This window comes from Molothrus ater, chromosome 2, assembly GCF_012460135.2.
Source record: "Molothrus ater isolate BHLD 08-10-18 breed brown headed cowbird chromosome 2, BPBGC_Mater_1.1, whole genome shotgun sequence".
NCBI classification, from domain to species: Eukaryota; Metazoa; Chordata; class Aves; order Passeriformes; family Icteridae; genus Molothrus; species Molothrus ater.
The window spans coordinates 51,747,635-51,771,248 of record NC_050479.2 but is presented as its reverse complement, the minus strand read 5'-3'; the positions used below and the strand labels follow the sequence as shown (position 1 = coordinate 51,771,248).

The 23,614-nt window shown below is 35.0% G+C and overlaps 1 protein-coding gene across 6 annotated transcripts in view; it reads right to left on the bottom strand.

Moving 5' to 3' along the window:
* DACH1 (dachshund family transcription factor 1) overlaps positions 1-23,614 on the bottom strand; it is a 352,605-nt gene that overhangs the window by 101,159 nt on the left and 227,832 nt on the right. For 2 of the 6 annotated variants that reach the window (XM_036384869.2, XM_036384853.2), the window contains exons 4-7: positions 17,338-17,493; positions 16,627-16,799; positions 3,400-3,535; positions 1,003-1,140 (exon numbers count right to left, since the gene is read on the bottom strand). In XM_036384869.2, coding sequence (XP_036240762.1) covers positions 1,003-1,140; positions 3,400-3,535; positions 16,627-16,799; positions 17,338-17,493 — 603 coding nt within the window. The remainder of the gene's footprint in view (positions 1-1,002; positions 1,141-3,399; positions 3,536-16,626; positions 16,800-17,337; positions 17,494-23,614) is intronic. The other 4 variants (XM_036384894.2, XM_036384884.2, XM_036384861.2 and 1 more) reach the window with 3 other exon arrangements.

Genomic DNA, 23,614 nt, shown 5'->3' with positions numbered 1-23,614 from the left:
TTCCTTTTCATATCTCAGTGTTCAAACACAAGACAGAGGAGATATCACCTTATAGCTATTAAAATATGTTACAAAATGTCTTATTCTGAAATCTTCATAGCTACAGCAGTTTCTCCAGCTTTGTTTCAACGTTATTGTACCTTTTTCTCTCATTGTGCTCAAAGAACTGACTTTTCTGATAAGCTGAAAGAAATTTTTTTCAAAGCATGCATTGCTTTTTAAGCCTCTCTTTAAAAAAAATATTTCCAGTCTATAAGACTTAAAATTCACATACATTAAGCAAATAAAACACAAAATGCACCTTTCAACATTTCACCACCACCCTACCAAAATCCCCTGTAAGAGCCCTGAACAGGAACTTGACTTTGAATACCAGCAGAGATGAAATGGTGTCATAATCAGCATAAGTGCATGTGGACTATTCACCTAGATCAAACACTTTGGTCATATACTCAATTAAATTTAAATCCCATTATATAATGTATACCAGCCTCATTTTATGCAATTCCCTAATTTAATGGCTTGGTATTAGCCTTTTTCATTTTTGCACACATGGACTAATTTTCATGGTGCTCAGTCCCTCTGGGAAGTAGGTCATTAAAGTCAACTGGACGGAGACAGAAACTTTAAATACCTAAACAGTGCTGCAGAAGGGTCAGAGTGGCAATAATAATGTAAAACAGTTTTTCACTCATCCTACTTTGCAATATTTATGAAATTTCTCCCTCATATATTTATATCTATCTATCTATCTATCTATCTATCTATCTATCTATCTATCTATCTATATATATATATATATGTATTAATACTGGAGATGACAAAGTAGAACAATAATGAAAACTATTATCCCGTTACAATTTGATTTGTGAAACTGAAAAAAAAAATCAGCTAAACAAAAATCTCAATAAGGAAATTAAAAATCACAATTATAGTAATATTTAGCTACCAAGATAACACTTGTTTTACACTGAAGCAGTACAATTATAATATTCATGTTACCTTTCTCAATGTGTATTCTTTTTGTCTCATGTCCCACATCATGACCAGCCAGATCACCCTCCTTAGGTCCAGGCAGGACATTAGGTGACAAACCCATCAGCATTTGGTTCATAGAGAGCCCGTTCTGATGGACAGCTGCTAGACACAAGCACAGGCAGAAAGAAATCAGCTGTCATACTAACAATACTCTTTTTTACTTATTTTACATGGTCTTCCTCTTAATTATACAAGAATTCGAACAATCACAAAGTTACTTAATTAATGCTATCAGGATCTACAGAGAGGAAAAATTTCTTCCTGTCACTTCTACTTTAAAACAATGAATTTTAAAAAGAAAGTTCAGTAACTTTGCATAAAGTTAGAGATTTGCAAATATGTTCTGGCTTATTTAACAAGAATTCTTAAATTTTTAGTTCATTGTACAAAAATGCTTGAGTACAAACATTCCCAAAATGCAGTCCCTAATAACTTCCTTAAATGAAGCATTGTGACCTTTCAGGTGATAAACACTCTTTTCTATATATTCTGTGCAACAGTAGAATTGCTTATTTGCCCATCAGACAGGTGGAAAAGCCCTGTCCAACAGCTTTCAGAGACTCTCATGAGTCTCAAACACACCTCAGAAACTCATATTAGATAGTTTATATTTCTATGCTTTTATTCTGGAAAAAAAAAATTGTCTTTTCAAGATGTTTATGTGATTTTTAGTAATTTTTTTTTAATATGGAACCCATATTCCTGAAGTAGTCATCTTTTTCTGGCTGGCACTACAAAATATGTACTTAAGAATCAGGTGTGATGTTAACAAATCAGGACAGAAAATAATTATCTTATAAATAAATAAGTTATTGAAGTGATCCACTACTTAAGGAACTCTGCGATGTTTACATGGAAGAAAAAAATGTGCAAAGGTCCCACTCCTCTCTGTAAACTATAGAGTAAGCTGAACGGTACAATTTCCTTTTTTGTTAAAAAAATGAGCAATTCCTTAGTAAAAACAATAAATATCTCTCAATTTAGATTTTGGGGGTTTCTGATGTTTTGTTGTTTTGGGGTTTTTTTAAGAGAACAATGGAAATGAGCTTCATCAGTTGTAAACAAATATACTATTCAATCAATTAAGAAAAAAATTTAATTCCACATTTGTGAGGGGTTTTTAGGATCTTCACATATGAAGTCTGCAGTGGGTTGATCCTAGCTGGACACCGCATGCCCACCAAAGCCACTCCATCACTCCCCCTCCTCAAATGGACAATGGAAAGAAAATATAATGAAAGGCTTGTGGGTCAAGCCTGGGGAAATAGACAGGTCACAGTATATGGGATGCCAATTTAATCTGCTCTCTGAATTGTCCAAGTGACAAGAAAACAGAATTTTCAGCTTGTCATAGTCAGGCCTCATTTCTTTTCTTTGGTAAGTCATTTTTCATCACACACTAATGAAAGATCTCTCATCTGAAGGTCAATGAAGAGTCAGCTTCCTGAGTAGAGGGAGAGCCTGAAAAGGAGCAGCCTAAAGGACACGTGTTGCATCTAATCAATATGGCCCCCTATTTCATACAGCTATTTCATGGCCTTCAATGTGTGTGCCAAACCCCCCAGTTTCACCTACTGACAAATTCCACTGTGGAAAGATGATTTAAACACATGAAAACCTGCAACAGAGCAGTATTAAAGGGAATGGACAAGTGTAATATGAATTTAAGTACATATCCATAAAACAGTATGCATTTAAAACCTTAATTTCCATTGCTGCACTGCAATATCAGAAAATTCAGAGTCTTTGCCATGAAATTTACATCCTGTATACGGAACTTTGATAAGAATGGCATCACTCTGGGACACGACAGTTTAATTTCACTCTGTCCCCTGTGAGCTATGAGGTGATATTCTTTCTATCATATTTCTCACCATTAAAAAAAATTTGTATTTAAAAAATTTATAAAGTATGAACATTTTTAATTTATTTAACCCAATTCTTCTCTTTACCAAGCAATTCTACCACATAAAATATTGCTTATAAAGTCAGATTCAATATAGAAATCAAAAATGAGTAACCAGATTAAATAAAATCCAATTTCTTTTAAAAATGTTTACACTATATGTATAGTTCTGAAACTAATCTAGCAAATTGCTTCCCACCTGTAATTCTGTATTTCATTGGTCATATCTTTATGTTTAATATGACATGATGGCAGTTTATATCAGTACCTGTTAATGTAGCATCAGATATTATAGTACTGCAAACTGGGGAACATAATGTTGGGAGACAGTTATTGCAGCTGAACTTCTGAACATGGGACATATGAGATCTATTTAAGGCGAGGGCACTGTGACCAGAAAAACAAGCTGCACCTCATCAGTTTAAAGTGGTGAGAAGGAGAAGAATGGGACCTACGGATTCTGTCTGAAGAGCTCTCGGTCCGTGCAGGAGAACTGGACACGCTGCTGCTTCGGTGAGAGGATGGATGGCTGCCAGGTCTTCGGCCCTCTTCAAGAGAAGGAGCAGGAGAAGGGCTGTCTGGAACACGTTCCTAGACCACACAAAAAGCCATTGGGAAAAAATGGCAATGTTAAACCAAGCCTCTGTTTCCAAACATCGCTTCCCTAAACCAAATCTCGCTCCTAAATTACAACCTATTTGTTCCCCTGCTGATGTTTCCAGGATTTGCAGAGCATTCTCAAAGGAAACTTGGCAACTTTAGGACACTAGTTCTTACATTTCCGCAAGCAATGTGAGCACTGCTCATCCTATTAGGCTTTTAACTTCCTTCTGCTTAAAAAAGTAAGAGGTTTGTTCACCTTTCTGTTGTTGTTTTGGTTTGTCTTTTTTGGGTTTTTTTCTCTTTTTTAATGGTTTCTTTGTTTGTTTATTTTTGTTACTTGCATCATCATGCAGTTGAATTGGAAGCAGACATTTTGGCTTACAGATGTTGGCATTATGGGATGAGGAATTATGTATTTCTGTAAATAGATAAAGACCAGGTAGTGTTGTTTTATCTCATGTTGACTTTTACTTCACATTTTAGTTTCAAAGAGGCTTCTTGAGCAATGAGATCTTATGGAATTGTTATGGATCATAAAGAAACTATAACCTCCTTATAGTACCTATATCAGTCACATGACTGATGTAAGTCCAAATGTCTATTTTTACCATGGAACACAAATTTGGAATGAATCACACTTTTTGGATGAGCGTGGTCATATCACTTAAAAATGGAGAAAATCACCATTCATATTTTTCTATCCAGGGAAAGGCCTGGCATGGTAGCCAAGAGGAGCTATGATACTTCAAGAGGTTCCTTGGTTTTGAAAACCAGTATGTAAGGACTATGATGGTTTGAATTGCATATCTGCTATGTGAGAATTGTTAGTATGTAGCAGACAGATACATCTGATATTTACCCAGAAGTCTGACACAAACCATAATCAAAAGGAGATGAGTGCAGAATAGTTCTTTCTAGAAAATTTGCTGTCTTTGCCTGCAGTTTCCTTTTTACTGCTGAAAGTTTGCAAGACTCATTGCTAAAATATGTCAGAGTGAGGCTGTTTTGGAAAAATAGTGATAAAAATAAATAAATCCTATAGGGGAAATCTATTGGAAGGACTGAATATATTATACTAATATATTATATATATATAATATATTATATTATATATATATACTATATTATACTTTTTTTTTTGCTTGTTTTTCTCCTTTTGATAACTGAAAACTTGACTTATAATGAGAAAAACAATGAGCCCAAACCACCAATCAACAAACAACTGCACACATTCAACTCACTAAAAGCTTTTGGTAATGAAATAATACAATTAGTACATGTTTAATAACACAAAAAAACCTCTTGCTGTTGCAAATGTATTTTCTTGAAAAAAGCAGTACATTCCTCACACAGAAAAGTTCTTTTCGAGCAGTCATTATTTTATCATGCACAGTCACTAGATAAATATTTATTTCTCTGAATGCATGCCCAAGAAATTTTGCAACATCCTCAACTAGAGTAATCAATAGATTTGTTCAAGGTAAGTTTCAAAAAAAAATATCTGCTGAACTTGAGATTCTGATTGCAAAGGGATTCAATGAGCATACTGATGGAGTGGGAGGAGATTTTTTAGAGCAATGTTGCAAGTCATCTAAGTGGATTCCACTTTAACAGTCTTAGGTTTTTAAGTCAAAAACCTTGATGAGGATAGCTTAACTGCATCATAGCTCTAGGCTTATTATGACTTTGATTGTGTTTATATGCCCATGAACTGGGTATTCAAGAGGAGGATTATAATGCAGATGTTTTCAGAATGTGGAAGATTTATTTCTTTAGATTTAGGAGGATTTAAGCATGCACAGTGTACAGATTTGATATAAATTAGAACACGGTATATTTAATCATTCATTTAAAATATAATTTCACTGTTTGGCATACAATGTATTGTTCTTAGAAGGGTTTCATTAAAATGAAATCCAGTGAGCACATAAGATTTGAATACAGAGCTGCAGAGTAAATTAATTTATTTAAACAGCTTAATTTGTTTATCCTATTTATTTATGTGTGCTTTTACAGCACGTATTATGAGATGGAGCGAGCAAAAGGAATGCACAGGACAACGAAATATAATTACTGTACAAACAAAACAGATAATGAGTTTTATTCTCATATAAAATGACATAGACAAGATCCATGAGAAAACTATATATCTTGGCTTTATCAATTCATTTATAAAATACCCTTTAATTCCAATAAAACATGGAATTGAACTACACAGAAATGCAAAATAAACCAATTTAGTACCTTAACTATTGTTTTATATTATTGTTTTATATCCTTAACTATTGTTTTAATTATTGTTTTATATCCTTGCTTCATATCAGCACAATCAGCAATCTAGTCTATAGCAATTTTTTGTGTTTAACAAATTCACTGAAATAATAAATGGCAATGCTACTAATAATAAATTGAAATACTCTGTAGTTGTAAAAAAGTCATAGTAATAAACTAACCGTGCTGGAATATCAATATGTCTTCCTTAACAGAGATTTTGTGTAGAAAAGATTAATTTGGTTTGTGGCAAAATATTAACTTTAGACTCCATTTAAAATTTTTTGAAAATGCAGATCAGAGCGACTTTGCCACTTCTAAAGCATGCCACTTTAGCACAAATTACTCTACAAGAAACAGCAAAGAAATAGAACTTACTGACTTAAAATCCTAGCAACAGATATCACCTAGGATTCTATCCACTGCCCAATATTTTTCCCAAAACTTGCCTACTCACAGAGGCAGATATTTCTGGAGAATCTGGTGTATAACCCTCTCTCACTACTTTTTTCCTCCATTTTTTGCTTCCCTATTTCTTTCTACAGATAGTCACTGGTAAAAAGTAGTGTTAACAATTTAGGTAATACGCAGGAATTTAGCATCTGGTTCACCAACGTTTCAGGATTGTTAAGACTCTCAGGTATCAGAGGCTTTACTAAGCAGTGGGCAACAAACTCTCAGGGGCCAAATTTGAAGCATTCCTTATCTTGGGGTGCCCTTCACAACTTGATCCAAATCATGAATTCTAAGCATTTAAGAATCGGGCATTTACCGCCTCCAAAAATGTTCCTACCACAAAGAAATTTTCACTCTAGGGAGCTCTAACACCCTTTCTTGTACTCTTATTCCAGTGACAAGCTACACTCCCTCAATATCAAGTCCATTTCATAAATAACAGGCTTGCTCCAGTGACACTGGGTATTTTATTTTATGCTGTAAGAAAGCAGGTAAAAGATTTCAGTATCAGAGATTTTAACACATGAGACGGAGGTTATCTCTAGAATTGAAATCACCCCAGTTTTGTTCCAGAATGCTACAAAACATTCAGAAAATCACACTGTCTTGGTCTCTTTAAGTAAAACAGGAGAGTTTTTATGTATTTATCAATTTTTTTTCTAAATTTCTCAAATAGGCAAATACTGCAAAATCTTATTCTGAAAGTTATTTTTAAGTAATTTTTAAAAAAATAATTATCTTAATATGTCAGTAATGTTATTCAGAAGGCCAGAAATACTTTCTTCCCTATATCACATCTTTGAGATATATGAGGTCACAAAGTTAGTTACAAAATATTAATTTCTTTTTCTGCCTATTTTATTTCTGCTTCAGCAACATGTTTTCACTCTTTGAAAATTGCTTCATTACCAAAGCCTTCCTCAAAATCTATCAAAACACAAAGCTGATGAAGTTTAATTGTTGTATCACTATTGAAGACATTTCAGGTACTAGATGTAGGAATAATCCTTCTGCTCCTAAGAGGGCAGAAAAGTAAGTGGTATCTTCTAGGTTGTCACCACCTCAGTTTTCACACAAATATTCTTAATTCTTTGCCATTCTTGTTCCTTAATAACAAAATTGTTGACCATTTCTGACAAACTTTGAATACGTGTTCTTGCAATAACCAAACCAGATTTGCATGCACAGTCTTCACCTGGCTATTTCTCTCCTACAGGTATTTAGTCTTGGCCTTTTACTATGTTCTAGTTTACTTTGCCATAAGACTCATCTCTTGGGTTTAGTTATCCTTTAATTTTAGTCATGGAATGAGCTCTAGACACACAATTAAGTCTTGCTCTAAAGGTATATAAATTTTTAACTATTCAGTTGTCTTGCTCCTCTTCAGCATTGAACAAACTTCTTTAAGAATGTTTGTGCTTTAAGTCACTGAAGTGCAAGAATAAAGTAATTTATTTTCAAGGTCATACTTTTCATAGTTAAGTAACTTTTGGAATTGTTTCGGTTGGAAGAGATGTTTAAAGGCCATCTAGTTTCAACCCACCTGTCAGGCAGGAACACTGTCCACTAGAGGAAGGTTGCTCAGAGCCCCATTCAGCCTGGCCTTGAACACTGCCAGGTATGGGGCAACCACAGTGTCCCTGGACAGGCTAACTGCATGCTAGGGAAAGTATAAATGTCACAAACTGTTTTACATAGTCGTGATAATAATAATAATAATCAGCATCAGCATCATCTTTTAATCAGGAGTGTGAGAGACTGGACTGGTTAATGACCCAAACAGTGGCCCACCTGGCACCACCCAGGTGAAGACAGCACACACTCACCACTGAAGGCTACAGCTGGGTGTTGAAAAAGATGAGGAAGGAGGCTGGTAAGATGCAAATCTTGCCAATATGCCAGTGGGCTAGTGCTTTTATCATGTCTATGCCCTTTTCATAATGGCTCAGGCAAGAAAACTCTCCCCTGGGGAAGTAGTGGGACATTCACACATAGTCTGAAAGACTTCACCCCTTCTGATGGGCCATAATTGACTCAATTGTGCTGACAGGAGAGGCAGCTGTGGCATCCCCAGAGGTGTCACGGATCATGAAAGGCTCCTGAAGTGTCCTGTGATCCACAGCCTTATACCAATCACTGTGAAACTCCCTACCTCAGGAGAGGAACCTGGGCATTCCCACCCAAACCTAAGCATATATAACTGTGGAAGTTTGGTGTTTTGTGAGGTTTTCCTATTCCTGACAGATCAAGACAGCCACAAACACTTCAGCCAACAGATATTGAAATTGCAAAAGTCAAGTCTTGTTGTGAGGTCCATGGGTGGTGATATCTTTCTAATCCTTTCCATTTTTTTTAAAGTGTTATTTTCATGTTTTTATATTGCTCACACAAGTAACAGTAGTAGTATACTACATATAATAGTAGTAATAGTAGTAATATACTACATATAATAATAACCTAAATGGCTACACGTGTGCTCCCCCATTGCAACCAAACTGTTCTAAAAGAAACCCTCCAAACCCTCCTTTAAAGTTTTTAAGAACATGGATTTGTGTCATTTCATATGACATTTAGTGTGGTTTTGCCCCAAGGAATCTATCAATAAGAATCTGCGTTACCCTCACCTTTTGGGGTGGGTTGTAACAAGGAATAGTTTATATTATTTCCAACCTTTGTGGGAAGACACCTGTCTTCCAAGCCTTTTTGGTGGTAGAGTTATAAAAATTGCTTTTAAAAGTGATCAAAACACAGATTTCTTTCTTCAGCTCCTGACTGACTTATTTTGAACTTGTGTGAGATGTATTCCAGGAATAACTTTCTTGTAAAATGTCACATTTAATTTGACATTGCTTTAGCTGAATAAGTGTAAGAAATTAGTTACTTGAGTATCTTTTGTATTTTCTGCAAAAAGAACATTTTTACAGTTTTACTTTTTCATTCCATTTTAGTAAAGACACTATGGTGCTCTAAATGAATATTTAGACTCAGGAAGTGCAAAATTAAATGGACTAATAGTTAGTTATTTCCTAACTTCCTCAGTCACTTCTAGATGAGTGTTATCAAACTGACTGAATGCTAAAAAATTTCATTTTTATTTCCTTATCTGCATACTATCTGGCTTGCTAAAGATCTTGCTAACTTCACACTGATGCACATGACATCTTTCTCATCTTGCTCTTACAGATCCACTTCTAATTCCAATCAAAATTCAGGAGTTCTAATATTTTGTATTGTCATTAACTGCACTATTATTTTAAATCTTAGATGTCTTACGAAGAAGAGAATCCATGATGTTTACATTACATGTTTTCTCTCTCTGTGACTAGCTTGAACTTATTTATCTTTTGGACCAAGTGAAGTTGATTTCTATTATATTTTTTACTTCCGCAATTTTTCATTGTACGTACTTTGCTGTTCCCATCACAAGAATACTGACAACTGAAAGCATAAGATGAAGAAAGAGATCAACTGAAAATAAAACTGAATTGGCTTGATTTTTAGTGTCCTGTTTTTCACATGTATTATTACAGCAGAAGTTAACTGACAAAAAGCCAAATAGGAGACTTCCAAGTAATCCTTTAACAGTACTTCCCCAACAAAAGATCTAATCCTTGGAAATCATGCGCAGTACATAAAGCACAATGACCTAGTCAGGAAGTGGGTGTCAATGGATAGGGCCATTACAGAGATTACAAAAACAAGCAAGCAAACAAAGTTGATCCTATCAATAGAAGAAAGAGCTTGGTTTTACCTTCACAATGAAAATTTCTTCTAACAACAAAATATCCTTCTAAGGTATACAAAAAAAACTCCATGCAATATGCAAATATATAGACATGCAAGAAACTCTGTTCCAATCAAACTAGTAACTCCTTATTGGCAAGCTGGACACACTTTTTGATTTTTTTAAGGTTTTTTTCTCCTCTTCTGAAAACCTAGCCTTACTTGCAAAGTAAGCTTAAGAAGCATCACTAGGAATTCACCCTTCAAAGTAAATCCAAACCACACATGTATTATGGCCTAGAAGTCAGCAATATCAATCTCATTCCTTGTACCTGGCCCCATGGTCATTTTGCATCAAGTCAATCTCACACTACATACATAGCTCCCTGTTACACACGAGAACATGCAAATTTCCTAACATAAAGTTTGTACTACTTTCTATGTGTCACATGTAGATACCTATTTTACATGCCACGAGTTAATTCATATGAGCATATGGCTGCTATTAGCTTCAAACTGCACCTCAGAAACATGCATGATAAAAGAACCATAGGATCCTCTATTATTAAAAAAACAAAACCCATGATTCCAAGTTACAGCCATATTTAGTTAGCATCCTCTAAGGTAATTATATAAAAAGTGCATTAAAAGCTAAAACAAATAATATTAATCATATAGATAGAACTAATTAATGAGGTGGAACATAGTGTCCTCTAATATAAAGATAGTTAAGCCATAATCAAGAAGGTCAACTATACTTTGACCTAAGATCTACTCATTCTAAATGAAAAAAAAAAAAAAAGAAGTGTGCATATACACAAGTTATTCTAACGCAGAGATTTTCTTCTCTGTTATGTTCAAGTTCCTACAAATTAGATATCATATTTTCTGCAGCTACGATAAAATTAAGTGTTATTTGAATTACATTATACTTAAAAATTCATTAGTATATTCTAATTTTTGTGTTTGCTTTCTTAACATGTAAAAGCAGTTGTCTTAGGAGCTGATAGTCCTATTTTTATTCTAAAATGTTTATTGTAATAAAATTACATTTTATTATTTAAATGCTCTAAATCAAATTTCTCATTACATAAAGAAGAAAACTTGATCATACTTCACATATCAGATAAAGAGGAAATTAAAGTAGCTTCCCTCTTGCACTTTTATACACTCAAGGAAAGCACTTTAAAGTAATGTTAAAATTTCTATTTTGAATGCACTATGCACTAATGTCTCTAAAAATAGTAGGTTATCTGAAAAGTCAGGTGTTTTTCAGGTTAGGCATACAAAAAGGGTTTTTCTGCCAGTTTGGAACACAATCAAATTTGTTCTCATTCCCCATCTGTAAAAGGTGTACAGCATATCCAGCTTCACAGGAATGCTCTCACTGCCTGCACAATGCTTTTCCTGTAAGACACAGAAGCGTCCATAGAAAACTTTTGCCTTCAACACAGGATTCAAGATTCAGATCAGCGAAGTGAACTTGCTCTTTTTCCTCTTAGAGCCTGTTTCCTTTCAGGTATGCTCTCTGGACTTGCTCACCACCAGTCTGACATGAGACATTAAAATGTCCTCTGTTCAGCCATTTCTGTATGGCAGAGATGTATTTCTTCTCTTTGGCTATTATTTGGACCTTTTGGGAAAAAAACCCACAGAAACACATGAGTCTGAGTTGCAAGGGTCCCAGAAGGACCATCAAGTCCAGGTCTTGAGTGAATGGCCCATATGGGGATTGAATCCATGACCTGGGCGTAATTAGCACCAGGCTCTGACCAACTGACCTTCTATTATAGGGAAAAAAAAGATAGGAACATTAAATTACATCAACAGGAACACACATATTGCCAATGAAAAATGAAAAAGTGAATGAATTCCAAAATTAAATTTTATGTCAGAATAGTCCTATAAACAGAGTTATTCTAAAAAATGCAATTTGTCAGCAGCTACTTTTGTTAAATAAGTTAACAGTAAATTTCTGCTATTGGATCACAGGAATATATCTATCTATATATAGATAGATTTAAAAAAAGGTAAAAAATAGTGTAACACAACCAGTGCTATGATAGATGTGAGGAAATTAGCAAAGTTTAATCTGATATATCCATTATATAGTGGAAAACTACCATGCCAGTGATTTCTTCACTTTTTCAGCTGGACATATTGGTTTCTTCTGTTTTATTCTTAATTTGTTCTATAAGTATTAGTCACATATAGATAAATTGCAATTTTTGATTCTGGCATGCTGCTGCTCTGTTCTAACTTTTACAATGTAATTTCAAGTTGCTATTATTATAAGGTATGTCCTTTATATTTTCATATATCTTTCTGCTGAGTGAAAAAAAAATTGATGTAGTGAAACTGCTAACAAGCTGAGCCTTTGAAACCATGGGCAGGTGATGAAAGCCACTTCATGTCTAAAGCATCCCCAGGTCACAGCTGTCACACTCACTGCAATTCATTGTTGTCACAATCTGCTGTCCCTGCTTGTTGTTGCTCTCCTCTTGTTCATCCAACTCATATATCTAAACATTCCATTACAAAAAGACATCTAATGCTCGTCTCATGTTCGAAAGGGCACAACACTCTTCTGAAATATAATTCTGAAGATTTTAGGGCTCAGAGTTCACTGCCAAATCTAAGGTGTTGCTTTGTAAGGCTTCCCTGGTAATTTTGTCTTTGTCTCATCTCCTGAATGCAGCAGGATAAAATGTTTAGTTAGTACATGATCTCAGCTTTATTCCAACATCTTATCATGAAGAAATGAAATATTGCCCAGTAATAGAAAGGCATTTGAAGCTTTGTGAGTTTAAAGATAACAGCGCTAGCTGTGAAGTCAGTGAATTGGAGGGAAAGGTCAGCAAGCCATCTACGGTGGCACTGTTCACAAAGGCCATCCTTCTATCCAACGAACCTGGTTGTTCATAATCTGAAGACTTTGATTTTCTAAGACTTAATTTTGTTCTTTGTTATTTAATTAGATGTGGTTACTATTGATTTACTTTTCAGAGTCGAAATTTCTCACAGACCTTCTAACTTTCAAGCAGACTTTACACTGGCAAACATGCTATACTCTAATTTCAAATCTATGCTGTTGTTTCAGGTTACAACTACAAACTCTGAGATGAGTGATTCAAAAACTTTTCAATTTGTGGAAACATTGACACTAAGGAGAAAATACTTCAGTAAAACTAGGGTTAAAAAATGAGTAAAACCATAGTGAAAACAAAGCCAAGATGTCTGAAAATAATTGCAATAAAAAAACTGGAAGCTATAATTCTAATAACAAACAGTTTCATGAAAGAGAGCAACTGCACTATTTATCTATTCCTGTAAAAATAAAGAAAAAGGAGGTTTGACCTTCTCACTTACATTTATTCTTGAAGATATTTATTTTGATCGTAGTATAAGTTATTATTCATAAACATTACACTGCCAGCACAAGGTTCAAGAAGTATGCTGATTACAGTTGCCTGCTCAACTACTCGGTGCATATAACTCAGTGGACATTAAAATCACAGCCTCTGACTATGCCTAGAGAAGAACAGGTAAATTGCCAGTGACATTATGTCCATCCCCATGGGAAGAAAATCACCTAATAATGACCTCATGCTTTTAAGTTTGTGGGGTTTATGTTTCAATCCTGTTCAGTATTAAAAAATAGGAACATAATTACTTATCTGTGCTACCTCTATCCACATGACCATATCCCTCTGCAAGAGATAATAACAGAGGATATAAATCTAGACATACGTTGTACCACAATGGGGCTGAAGGAATGAGTAGGAAACAGTAAGTTCCTTAACCCTTATGGTACTGCTGAAATAACTATGTGCAGCAAGATCTTACATTTAGAAGTGAGTTTTGAGGGACAAGTAAAAACTTGTGCTTATGGATTCACCTGTAGTAGAAATTAATTGTGAGCAATAACTTACAGGCCTTGACTGAAGAAGTCATGACAGTGCTTAGGTAATGTGATGTTCTACATAAAGGACCTAAAATCCTTAACTTATAGTGCAAAGTTCAGAAGAAATCTGTATTTTGTGCACATCCTCGTATGTGCACATTTTTCTAAAGAGAACTTAGGTTAATTTGGTCATTTAAAAACATTTCATTGAAATCCACATATTTTTATATTACAGTTATGTGCAAACCAGATGGGAACATGAAACCTGGTTTGTCAAATAACTTGCACAGGATGTTATGCCAGGAGTTATGCAAAAGTTGGCAGCTACAATGAATATTTAATTAGTATGGATATGAGAGCTGAATTTTCAAAAATGACATTGATACATACTGTAGATTATTAATACAAACAAATGCTCAAATAAGCAAACTTTTGGAAAGAAATTATGATTTTCCAGTTATAACACGTTGTTGGAATGTTTCAGAGAGCCTAAATTGCTAGGTACTTTGAAGGTCTTCACCTAGATTATAAGGAATCTATCTCTGCTAAAGGAAACAGTTACAAAAATGGACTTGTTAAGAATTAAAGAACCCCCAGGATAAGGAAAATTTTCTGGTATGGGACTGCCTACAGTTACAATAATACACAAAATTATATGATGACAGTATGTCCCTTTCAGAGTCCAATAGTTTTAAACCTACTAGACAAGTTTAGATCACATGAGCCAAAAGTACTTCTCAGTTAAGTGTTTCCTGGGTCCAGCAATGTTCCCATAATGGGGTTAGATCTGTCAACAGAGCAGGCCCTGCTTTCCACAAACGGAAACCATTTTTACATGGCCTATGAGATATGTTGTACTCAAATGTACCTGACTGGTAACTGGAGACAAAGATAGTGGTCACACTGCAATATGCTCCCACAGACATATTTAAATGTAGGCCGTGGTAACTTAAGCAGCTTTAATAGCTACAACTAACTTGTAAACCACCTTTACAAGCTAGAAGTCAGCTTGTTAAAGTTTAGAAACAGAAGGTTACCAATGCTCATGAAGGTCAAATTTTATACTCTTACATATGAAATAAAATAGCTCATAGAAAATGAAAGGAGAGAAAATATCATGAAAACAGTGAAAATAAAGTTTTGTTGGCACAGTAATTAATATGTCAGGTGTCATTTAACATATGCTCCATCTCAATCTTCATTTTTTAGATCCCCAGTAGGACTGGTGGCCACAGCTCCAATTAAGAAAATAAATTTAGAATGAAATAAAGCACCATGTGTTTTCCAGAAAATATTAGTATCATATAACTCTTACTAAATACCAATCAAGTAAAAATAGGAAAATAGAGTTGCAAAAATCATAATGCAATCAGTTAGTTAGCAGCAGAGTGCTTATATCCCCAACACAGGGGCAAGATGGAAACCAGGGCAGGATCTAGTCTTGTTGGCATACTACCTAAATAGTAATTCTTTTCAAACCAGTATCTTAACTCCTCATGTCAACAAAGGTGAGAAAGGGATGCCACTGAAGGCCTCCAAAGGAGATCCTAGATTTAGAGGTATAGGTGACTAAATTAGGCCAACAGATCATATTTTTCTAGATCAATAAAAACATAGATTTGTTGACTTTTAACTGAACAGTTCTTTGCGGTTCTGTGCTTGTTAGGTTAAAGAAGAAAGGTGCACCAGTACGTTGAATGTCTTAATAAAGTTAGACCTCTACTTAAATCATTATGAACTTCAGAACTTTTGTAACTCCTGATTTGAAGGTCCAAGAGATTCTAAGTTTACCTAATTTTTGTCAAAGAAATTGCATGAATGGATCGATTTCCAATATAGCTCTGAAAAACTACATAAACTTGCTTTTGCATGGCTATTTCTAAGATACATTAGATAAAAGAACAAAAGTTTGTGTACTTTCTCTTTCTCATTTGTTAGACCTAAAGAAGGATAAGAGGCAAAATGTAGATATCTAAATAAAGATCAAGTCATAATTACCTAATGGTAACAGGGAAGTGTCTTTTTAAATGAAATGCTTTAAAATGAAAACAGATCACCTTCAGTAAAAAGAAGAAAAAATTCCATGCCTCTAGTAAATGCCTCTATAACCAGATTAATTTAATTAAAGGCCCCAAACAAAACCTAAAACAGGTAGACATGTTCAGATATCAGATATTTTTGAGATATCCCTATAATACTACACTTCCAGCCTGCAGATTACTGGGACTGTTCTGTGCTACTTCATTCTAATTTGTTTTGGGATTTGGCAAATTTAATTTCTGCACAGGTAAAGTATCAAACTTTCAGCCTTTTTCAAATAACTTAGAGCATTTCAGTTCAAATGCTTAGGTAAAAAAATTGGAAGAACAATCTCTTCTAATTTAAGAGTAATTTTTTCCATGATACCTCAAGATACATTAGAGTACAGACTATGAAACACAAAAAAAGACAAAGCTGTGTATGAAGATGCTTCAATTTGTGCATTGCTTTAATACTGATTTAGAGAGAAGGAGGGAAACTGAGTTGCTAACAGTGGCCACTGGTATCCTGTTGTGCTCTCAGTCATCACACTTAGTTTTCTTGTATTTACTCACTTCATGACTTACCTTAGAACATTTGACACCTATACAATACACCTTTACAATATTTATGCTGGCTGGGAGCGGGCTACGATTTGGTGCCTTTTGGTTTGGTTTGGGTTCATTTTGGTCTGTTCTAGAGTTACCTTGATAACAGATGTCTCCACTCTGGAGGGAGGGCTCTGCACTTGTGCTGCTGCTGCCATGTTGGCGATGGTGCTGAGGTGGTTCATCTGGCTCATTGCCATCGTGACAGAGGCTGGAGGTAGGCTCACGGGAATCAGCGGGTGGGGCATCATCATAAAAGGAAGTTCCAACCCTGTTGGGGGGAAAAACAGGGAAATAGGTTTATGCATCTTTTCTTAAGCACTGTCTTCTTTTTCTCCTGATGGACAGCATTCAAGTGACAGGTGACAAGATGGTTCACATTGCAGGAAAAAGCAGCTCTATGTCAGTTCTCTTCTGAGAGATGCAGGGGTGAATCACTAGCAACCATGGAGAGTTTCTAGCCACAAGGAGAGGCTATTAGACCTCTTAGTTTGTTTATATCTGTGTAATGTATGATATCATTGCTAAGCCATGGCTATTTATTATAGTTTTTGATATCTGCTGTAAGGTGCCTTAGTAGTGCTTCATTATGCCACTGATGCACAAGTTAGCAGCTATTTAAAGTATCAATTTTATTGCATACGTATTTGTTCTTTACTGTCTCCACTTCCCCTGCTTAATAATCTAAGGGAAGTAGTCCAGAATTCCGCACATCCTTGATTTTTTCATTGCCTATTTATAAACACCAAAAAAAAGAGACAGGAACTAGAAAACTGCTGATGTTAGTGCTGAAAGATGTCAACCCGTACCATTTGGCAGAAGGTGGTTCTGTTGAAGAGGGTTGAGAGGATGGCTAACTGGAACATTATGCTGTCCAGGCAAGTTGGGGTGGTTAACAGAGGCCTGTGATCCTTGGGTGGGGGGAGACTGAAGTTTTTCTTTATCCCAAGAACCATCACTGCTGCCTGTGGGGAATGAATATATATTATTTGGATGAATGAAGACTCCAAATTTTCAATTTCTGAATTTGGAAGCAAGGCCAACATTCTAACCTTTTTTTGCAGGTGGAAATTTGTTTTTTATTTTCTTTTTAATAAGTGGGTTGGGGGAAGGAATTTAGGGTTGGGATTTTTTCCTACCCTCTGAAAAAGAAGAATATTTTTAAACTAAGAGGTAGCACTTAGAAAATAAATATATATATGGCATTTTTTAATATGTGAGAGAATATTTTTGCCTGCAAAATGTCTAACAAAAATATGGCCTGTTATGCCAATTAAAATTTAAACTACCGTTATATCGTGTCCTGTATTTGTGAATAAATAAACATTCTTTGGAGTAATTAAAAAATTAATTTATTGAGGGCACCAACATGCATGCAGTATATGCTCGGCTGATGATTCTATTTTGTATATTAAATTTTTATTTCATACTATTAATATAAATGTTAGGGATTACATTGATTCTTCAGTCTTCTGGTAGTGGAACAGACTAACAGCAAAGAAGAATGGGGACAAACAAGTATTGAGATGAGAAATAATTCATTTCTTTGAGAAACACCCTTTTTCACTATTGCAGACTTCCTCATAAAAAATAACCATAGAATTAAATAAGATACAATTAAAGGACAATACGATACAGTCTGTATAAAGGACAATAATAATTATATCTCATTATAAATTTGTCTATTTCTGTGCAATGAAAAGGTTAAGATCTTCCAACCTGACAAACTGTGTTATTCTTGGTGTGTACTTACTTATAATGCTGAGATTGAGTGTATATATGTTTATGCATACACAGTAATCTATACACTCACTGTATGAGTTTATTTACCATACACAATCAATAAACAATGTTTGAATCTATTAATAAATATGGATATATGCATGCATTCTCAGCAGTATTAATATACCCATCAGCAATATATGATTGCTTCCTTTTTTATGTAGAGCACAATTTCAACCTCCTGACTTTGAAAATGTCTACTCTTTTCATGGGAGCATGTCTTGATAGGGACTTTAGGAAGACATAAGTCAAGATGTATTCGATCTATGCTCAGTTTCTATTTAGCATTATGGATTATAGCAAAGTACATATTTCTGAATGTTTTGCTACATATATCCTACTCTTTAATGAACAGCAGAGCCTGAAAAACAACAGGAACGACACCACCTCTTTCTTACTTCAGTAGAAAGGGGATAAGCCTATTAGTTTTGACATATTTTAACATCGTTTTCATTGGATGACAAAAGAACAGAAGTTGGTAGAATTCCAATTTAATTTCTCTAGATCTATTAAAAACCTGATTGTAAAAGCTGTACAACATAGTTTATAATGAAAAATACTCCATTATTGCCATGATTTTCTTTCCCTAGTTACTTCAGGAAGACAGTTAAGGCTCAATATAAATTCTAACTCATTAGCTCAATACTGTCTCAATCCCAGTGTAAATTGTTCAGAAGTAGGTAATGAAAATTCAGTCCAAAGTCTCCTGCAATGAAACAAAGCAATTTTATGAAACAATGAAAAGAATCAATTATATTAGATACTTTTATTATTTTACAAGAAATTTTCATAACCTTTATGCAGTGAACACACTTGAGATGGTAAATCCTTATTCAAATCTCATGACCTCTGACAAGTGAACATGCTTTCTTATATTTTGAGAACTAAGATACTCTCAAAAAGCCTTAACACACATTTAAATACATAGTAAAGCAGCTAAATCTTATCTGGAAAAATATTTATTTTCCTTTTAATGTCATATTCTCTAATTTTCTGCTTTTTACCACTGCAGTGTACATATTTTGCTCCTTAACATCCAGGCCTACCCCACCCTCCTGTTTTGCTTATCCCTTCTGAAGAGTTTATAGCAATCCATTGCAGCACTCTCTTGTGGAAGTCATCCCACCATGTCTCTGTGCTGGCAACTCTGCCACAGTTTTCCTGCTGCACAGTGGGTTCCAGCTCTTCCTGTTTGCTGGCCATGCTGTGGGCGTTGCTCTAGAAGCATTTCAGCTGGCCTATTGATCCCACCACCTTTTTGGGGGAGACAAGTAATTCCTACATGACTATTCTTAGTTTCTTCTGCAATTTCTAACACATCAATAAACCACTTTGCAGTCTTTGCCACCACATGGCTCTCCATCCTCCACCTCCAGTGAGATGGTAGAGCAAAGTACCTTGCTAAAACACTGTCCTTCAAACACTACTGTGCCTCTTCCAGACATATCTAATGAGCTTGATTTTCCCCCATTAAATCTAGGTTAAATCTCTTTCAATGAGCCCTACTAATTCCTGTTTCCCCTTTGAGCCAAGTGTAATATCTCTTTTATATATATGAATACAAATAATACATAAATATATATTAGTAATTATATGAATATTTGTTAGCATTATAAGGAAGATGTTTGCATTTTATACAGCTGCTGAATTGCCAGTAATGAGATATTTTCATTATTTTTATCAGCAAGATCTTCTACAGTGCAGTTAATTTTATACTGATGTTCAACAGGGGGATGGAGTCAATTCTTCTGTGACCCTTCCTAACCTGGTCACAGAATTTTGCAAGGTCAGTTATAGTTTGCCAATTATGGCTCTGCTTGTGTGGCTCAGAAATTAGAGCTTTTCTAAATCAGTACTCTTTTCTGCCTCAAAATTACAGTGTCTGCTGTTTTAGCATGATATTGAACCCAATAATAATTTGGAAGAGAGAAGACAAGTTTCAGAGAGCCACAGTATCAAGGCTAGCAGTTAGTGACAGTGTCCTTAATACTTGTACTCTGAAATGATCTGTTAAGATCTGCTTATATGGAAAATGATTTATAGACTCTATAGAATTCAATACATAACATTAGAAACCCCTTTCAAACTTCTGACTGTCGAGTTCCTGAACACTTTAAGTGAACAGACACAGATACAAAAAGTCTTGTCCATTCACTGCATTTTCCTTATGCTAGTTAAATAGAACACTTTTCCTCTTAGAGGAAACAGTTATTTTCATTAATGTCAAAGCAAAGCAAGTGTTATTCTTTAGACACTATTCACTGTCTGCACAACAAAGTGCAAGCTACCAGTTCTGTCACCTTTTACATTTGGTTTTGATTTAATGCATACAGTGGTTTCAAAGAGTATTAAAAATCTGTTGCCTTCTTCCTCTTCACTTGTTGCCCTGCTGGAGGCTTATGTTTTTCCAGTTTTCATCAGTGGTTGTCAAGTCTTTGTAATAGGATTAAAAGCTTGGACACCTGATATCCCTGGGTGCTGCAGTTCACCCTCATAAAAGCTGTTTGCTTTAAATTGAGAGAAAATCAGTTTTTAGTGGCATAATTAATTAAATTATGCAAAGTGTTCCAGATTCAGCATAACAGTTTCTGAAGCAGCAATTGGAAGCTCTACATTGCATTCAAACAGCATTTCAATTGATGCTGCACTAGGCTGACCATAGAGTACCATTTTCAAGGCTTTCAAGCACAAGGGATCCAATTTTGAAATGCAAATGCTTAATGTTGAGTGCTCAAACCCCATATATATGTACTTGAATATGCAATTTGGTAGCCAACTACATATTTCATATGTGATAGTGCTAATACAGGCACTCAAAAAATTGAAATGAAGTTCCAAGTGTAAGTACACGTGCTTAAAAACCAGGCTCAGATGATCCCACATTTTCTCATGATGGACAACTAGATGGAACAAGTATGACAATACTTTTTCACAATTTAAAAAGCATAGTACAGAATCCATTGCTTTCCTCATCACCAATATTTCAGCACATATTTTCCATAAATGTGAGTTACCTTCTCCCATAATCAGCAGTTACACAACAAACCATTATTTGTACACTGAAGTGGGTCTGTAAAAGCCTGATGCCTAGATTATTTGTATTCATTAGTAGCACAATTAGGTAGCTAAGGATGGTAATAATAAATTGAAACAATTCTGGACTAGAAGGTAATGCAGCCAAGAAAAAGAAAATGAAGCAGAAAACTAGTGTACAAGGTCAGCCTCACAAACAAACGCTGATCTAAACGTACCAGGTTTGTTTTTATAATCACTCCTCTTATTTGCAGACTCCTTTTCCTTTTTTCATTCTGACCCCATTAGGATGCAGTTTGTTTAAATTTGTTTCCACAATGTGAGCTGAACAGTTTAGTTCCTGTGATAGTCAACAGGGATCCAGCCAAAAGGTTCTGGAGAGCTGCTGAGCTCACTCTGTGGGAGACAGGCCTATCTTTGGTCAGCTGAATCTGCATCTGGTGCTTCCAAAGACTACAGTGACCCTTCTCCCAGACTCAGTTCAATGGCCTGAACACACAACTCCTGAGATGGCCAAAATTGAATTTGAATCATGTCTTGTAGGGTTGGTGAGTACCACACAGCACCTGCAGGAGACCCCAAGGCTATCTGGAGGTGTAGATCAGGCAGGATGCTTGAGGGTATCTCAGGCAGTAGCATATATCTATGCCTAGGCAACCAAGCCAAACTTTTTTGATTATAGGTGGTTTTTCGAAATTAAAATTAGGCTATCTGCCAGGCCCTTGGGTCTTCCCCTTCCTTTCATGTGGAAAACTTGATATTTTATGGAATTATATAGAATAATTCAAGCATGTCTTTAGGCAAGTGAACCCCAGCACTGGCTCAGGAATAGTTTCAGGTATCATTATATACACAAGCAGAATCACATAGCAAAAACACAAAAGAGTCTGACTTCACACTAACAACTCAAACCAGCTTTTTTTTTTGGTGTGCTACTGATCTCCTTTTAGTCTCATAATCTTTCTGTTATCTTCTGTGTTTGCTGAAACAATTTGTATCTCAGCAACAATTACCAAACAAAGCATCAGTATCAGCTGTGTTGGCTCATTTTTCTGAAGTGGACTATTCACGATCTGGGCTATTTATGTCCACTGGAAAATATGCATAATCAGTGTGCTAAAAATTGGTAATCTTAGCCTCTTGACAGTGAGGAAACCATTTTGTAAACTGCCCAAATCAAGTGCTGCTGCTTTAGTCTTTGAATTGTTATAAATTTGTGATTTGATTTCTATAGAATTCAGTTTTCTAAAATCAGATGTACAGTTTATCTGCAATTTACGAGTGCTGTGAGACTGTATAAAAGACACATGCCTCCAGACAAAGGCATTTTTATGAGGTCTCTATGTTACTGTTATATCATAAAAGGGGAAAAAAACCCTGCCATTTGTAAACAGTATCTGTCTAATATTTTTGATACTTGCATTTCTACCTCTTCTGGGAGCACAAAGTGATCAGGAGAGAAAGTACTACAACATGGAAAAATAATTTCCCAAGTCTTCTATGTAACCCTTTGTATTTGGCTTTACATAATGATTTTTCTTTTCTTTTTTACCCCCTCACAAAGTTTTGCATTGTTTTGGGAGTTTTTGGTTATAAAATCATGCTTATGCTCTTAAATAGGCTATGAGCAATGTGGGCTCCTAATTAAAAGTGTTCATAATTTTCTCTAAAATAGTAGGCTTATGGGTCTGGTATTTGTAGTTCTGCTATTATCATGACAGATTATATACAGGTGCAGTAGCAAATTAAAGAAAAAAACCACACACACACGAAAAACCCCTATCCTTTGATAAACATTTTCCTACAGAAATATATAAAGGAAAAGCCAAAAGAACCTTTGGAATTACATACTGTTTATTCTTTGCTGACAAAAGTAGTAATCTGAAAAACAGTTAGTAGCCTCAATCATGTAGACTGCATCATTCAATGTTCTAATTTTATTGCATGCTTGTTTTGTAGCAATGGCAAAGAAATTACAACTGCACTTTGCACCACAAGCCAAATTTGTACCCACTTTACTTTTCCCATATTTATGTTCTGATAATAAAAACTGTAGTAGAAATTGTTAATTCCAGGAAATAAGATTGAATTCTAAATGCTGAATACCAGAGTATAGGTTTAATCATTAATCAGGAAACACTGAATTTATATAAATTAATAAGTGAAAGAATTTTTTTACAGTTACAATGAATCTCATAGAATATAGATATTTTATACTAATCTTTCATTATTTCACCAAAAAAGATTAACACAGGAAAAGCTTTTTAAAAT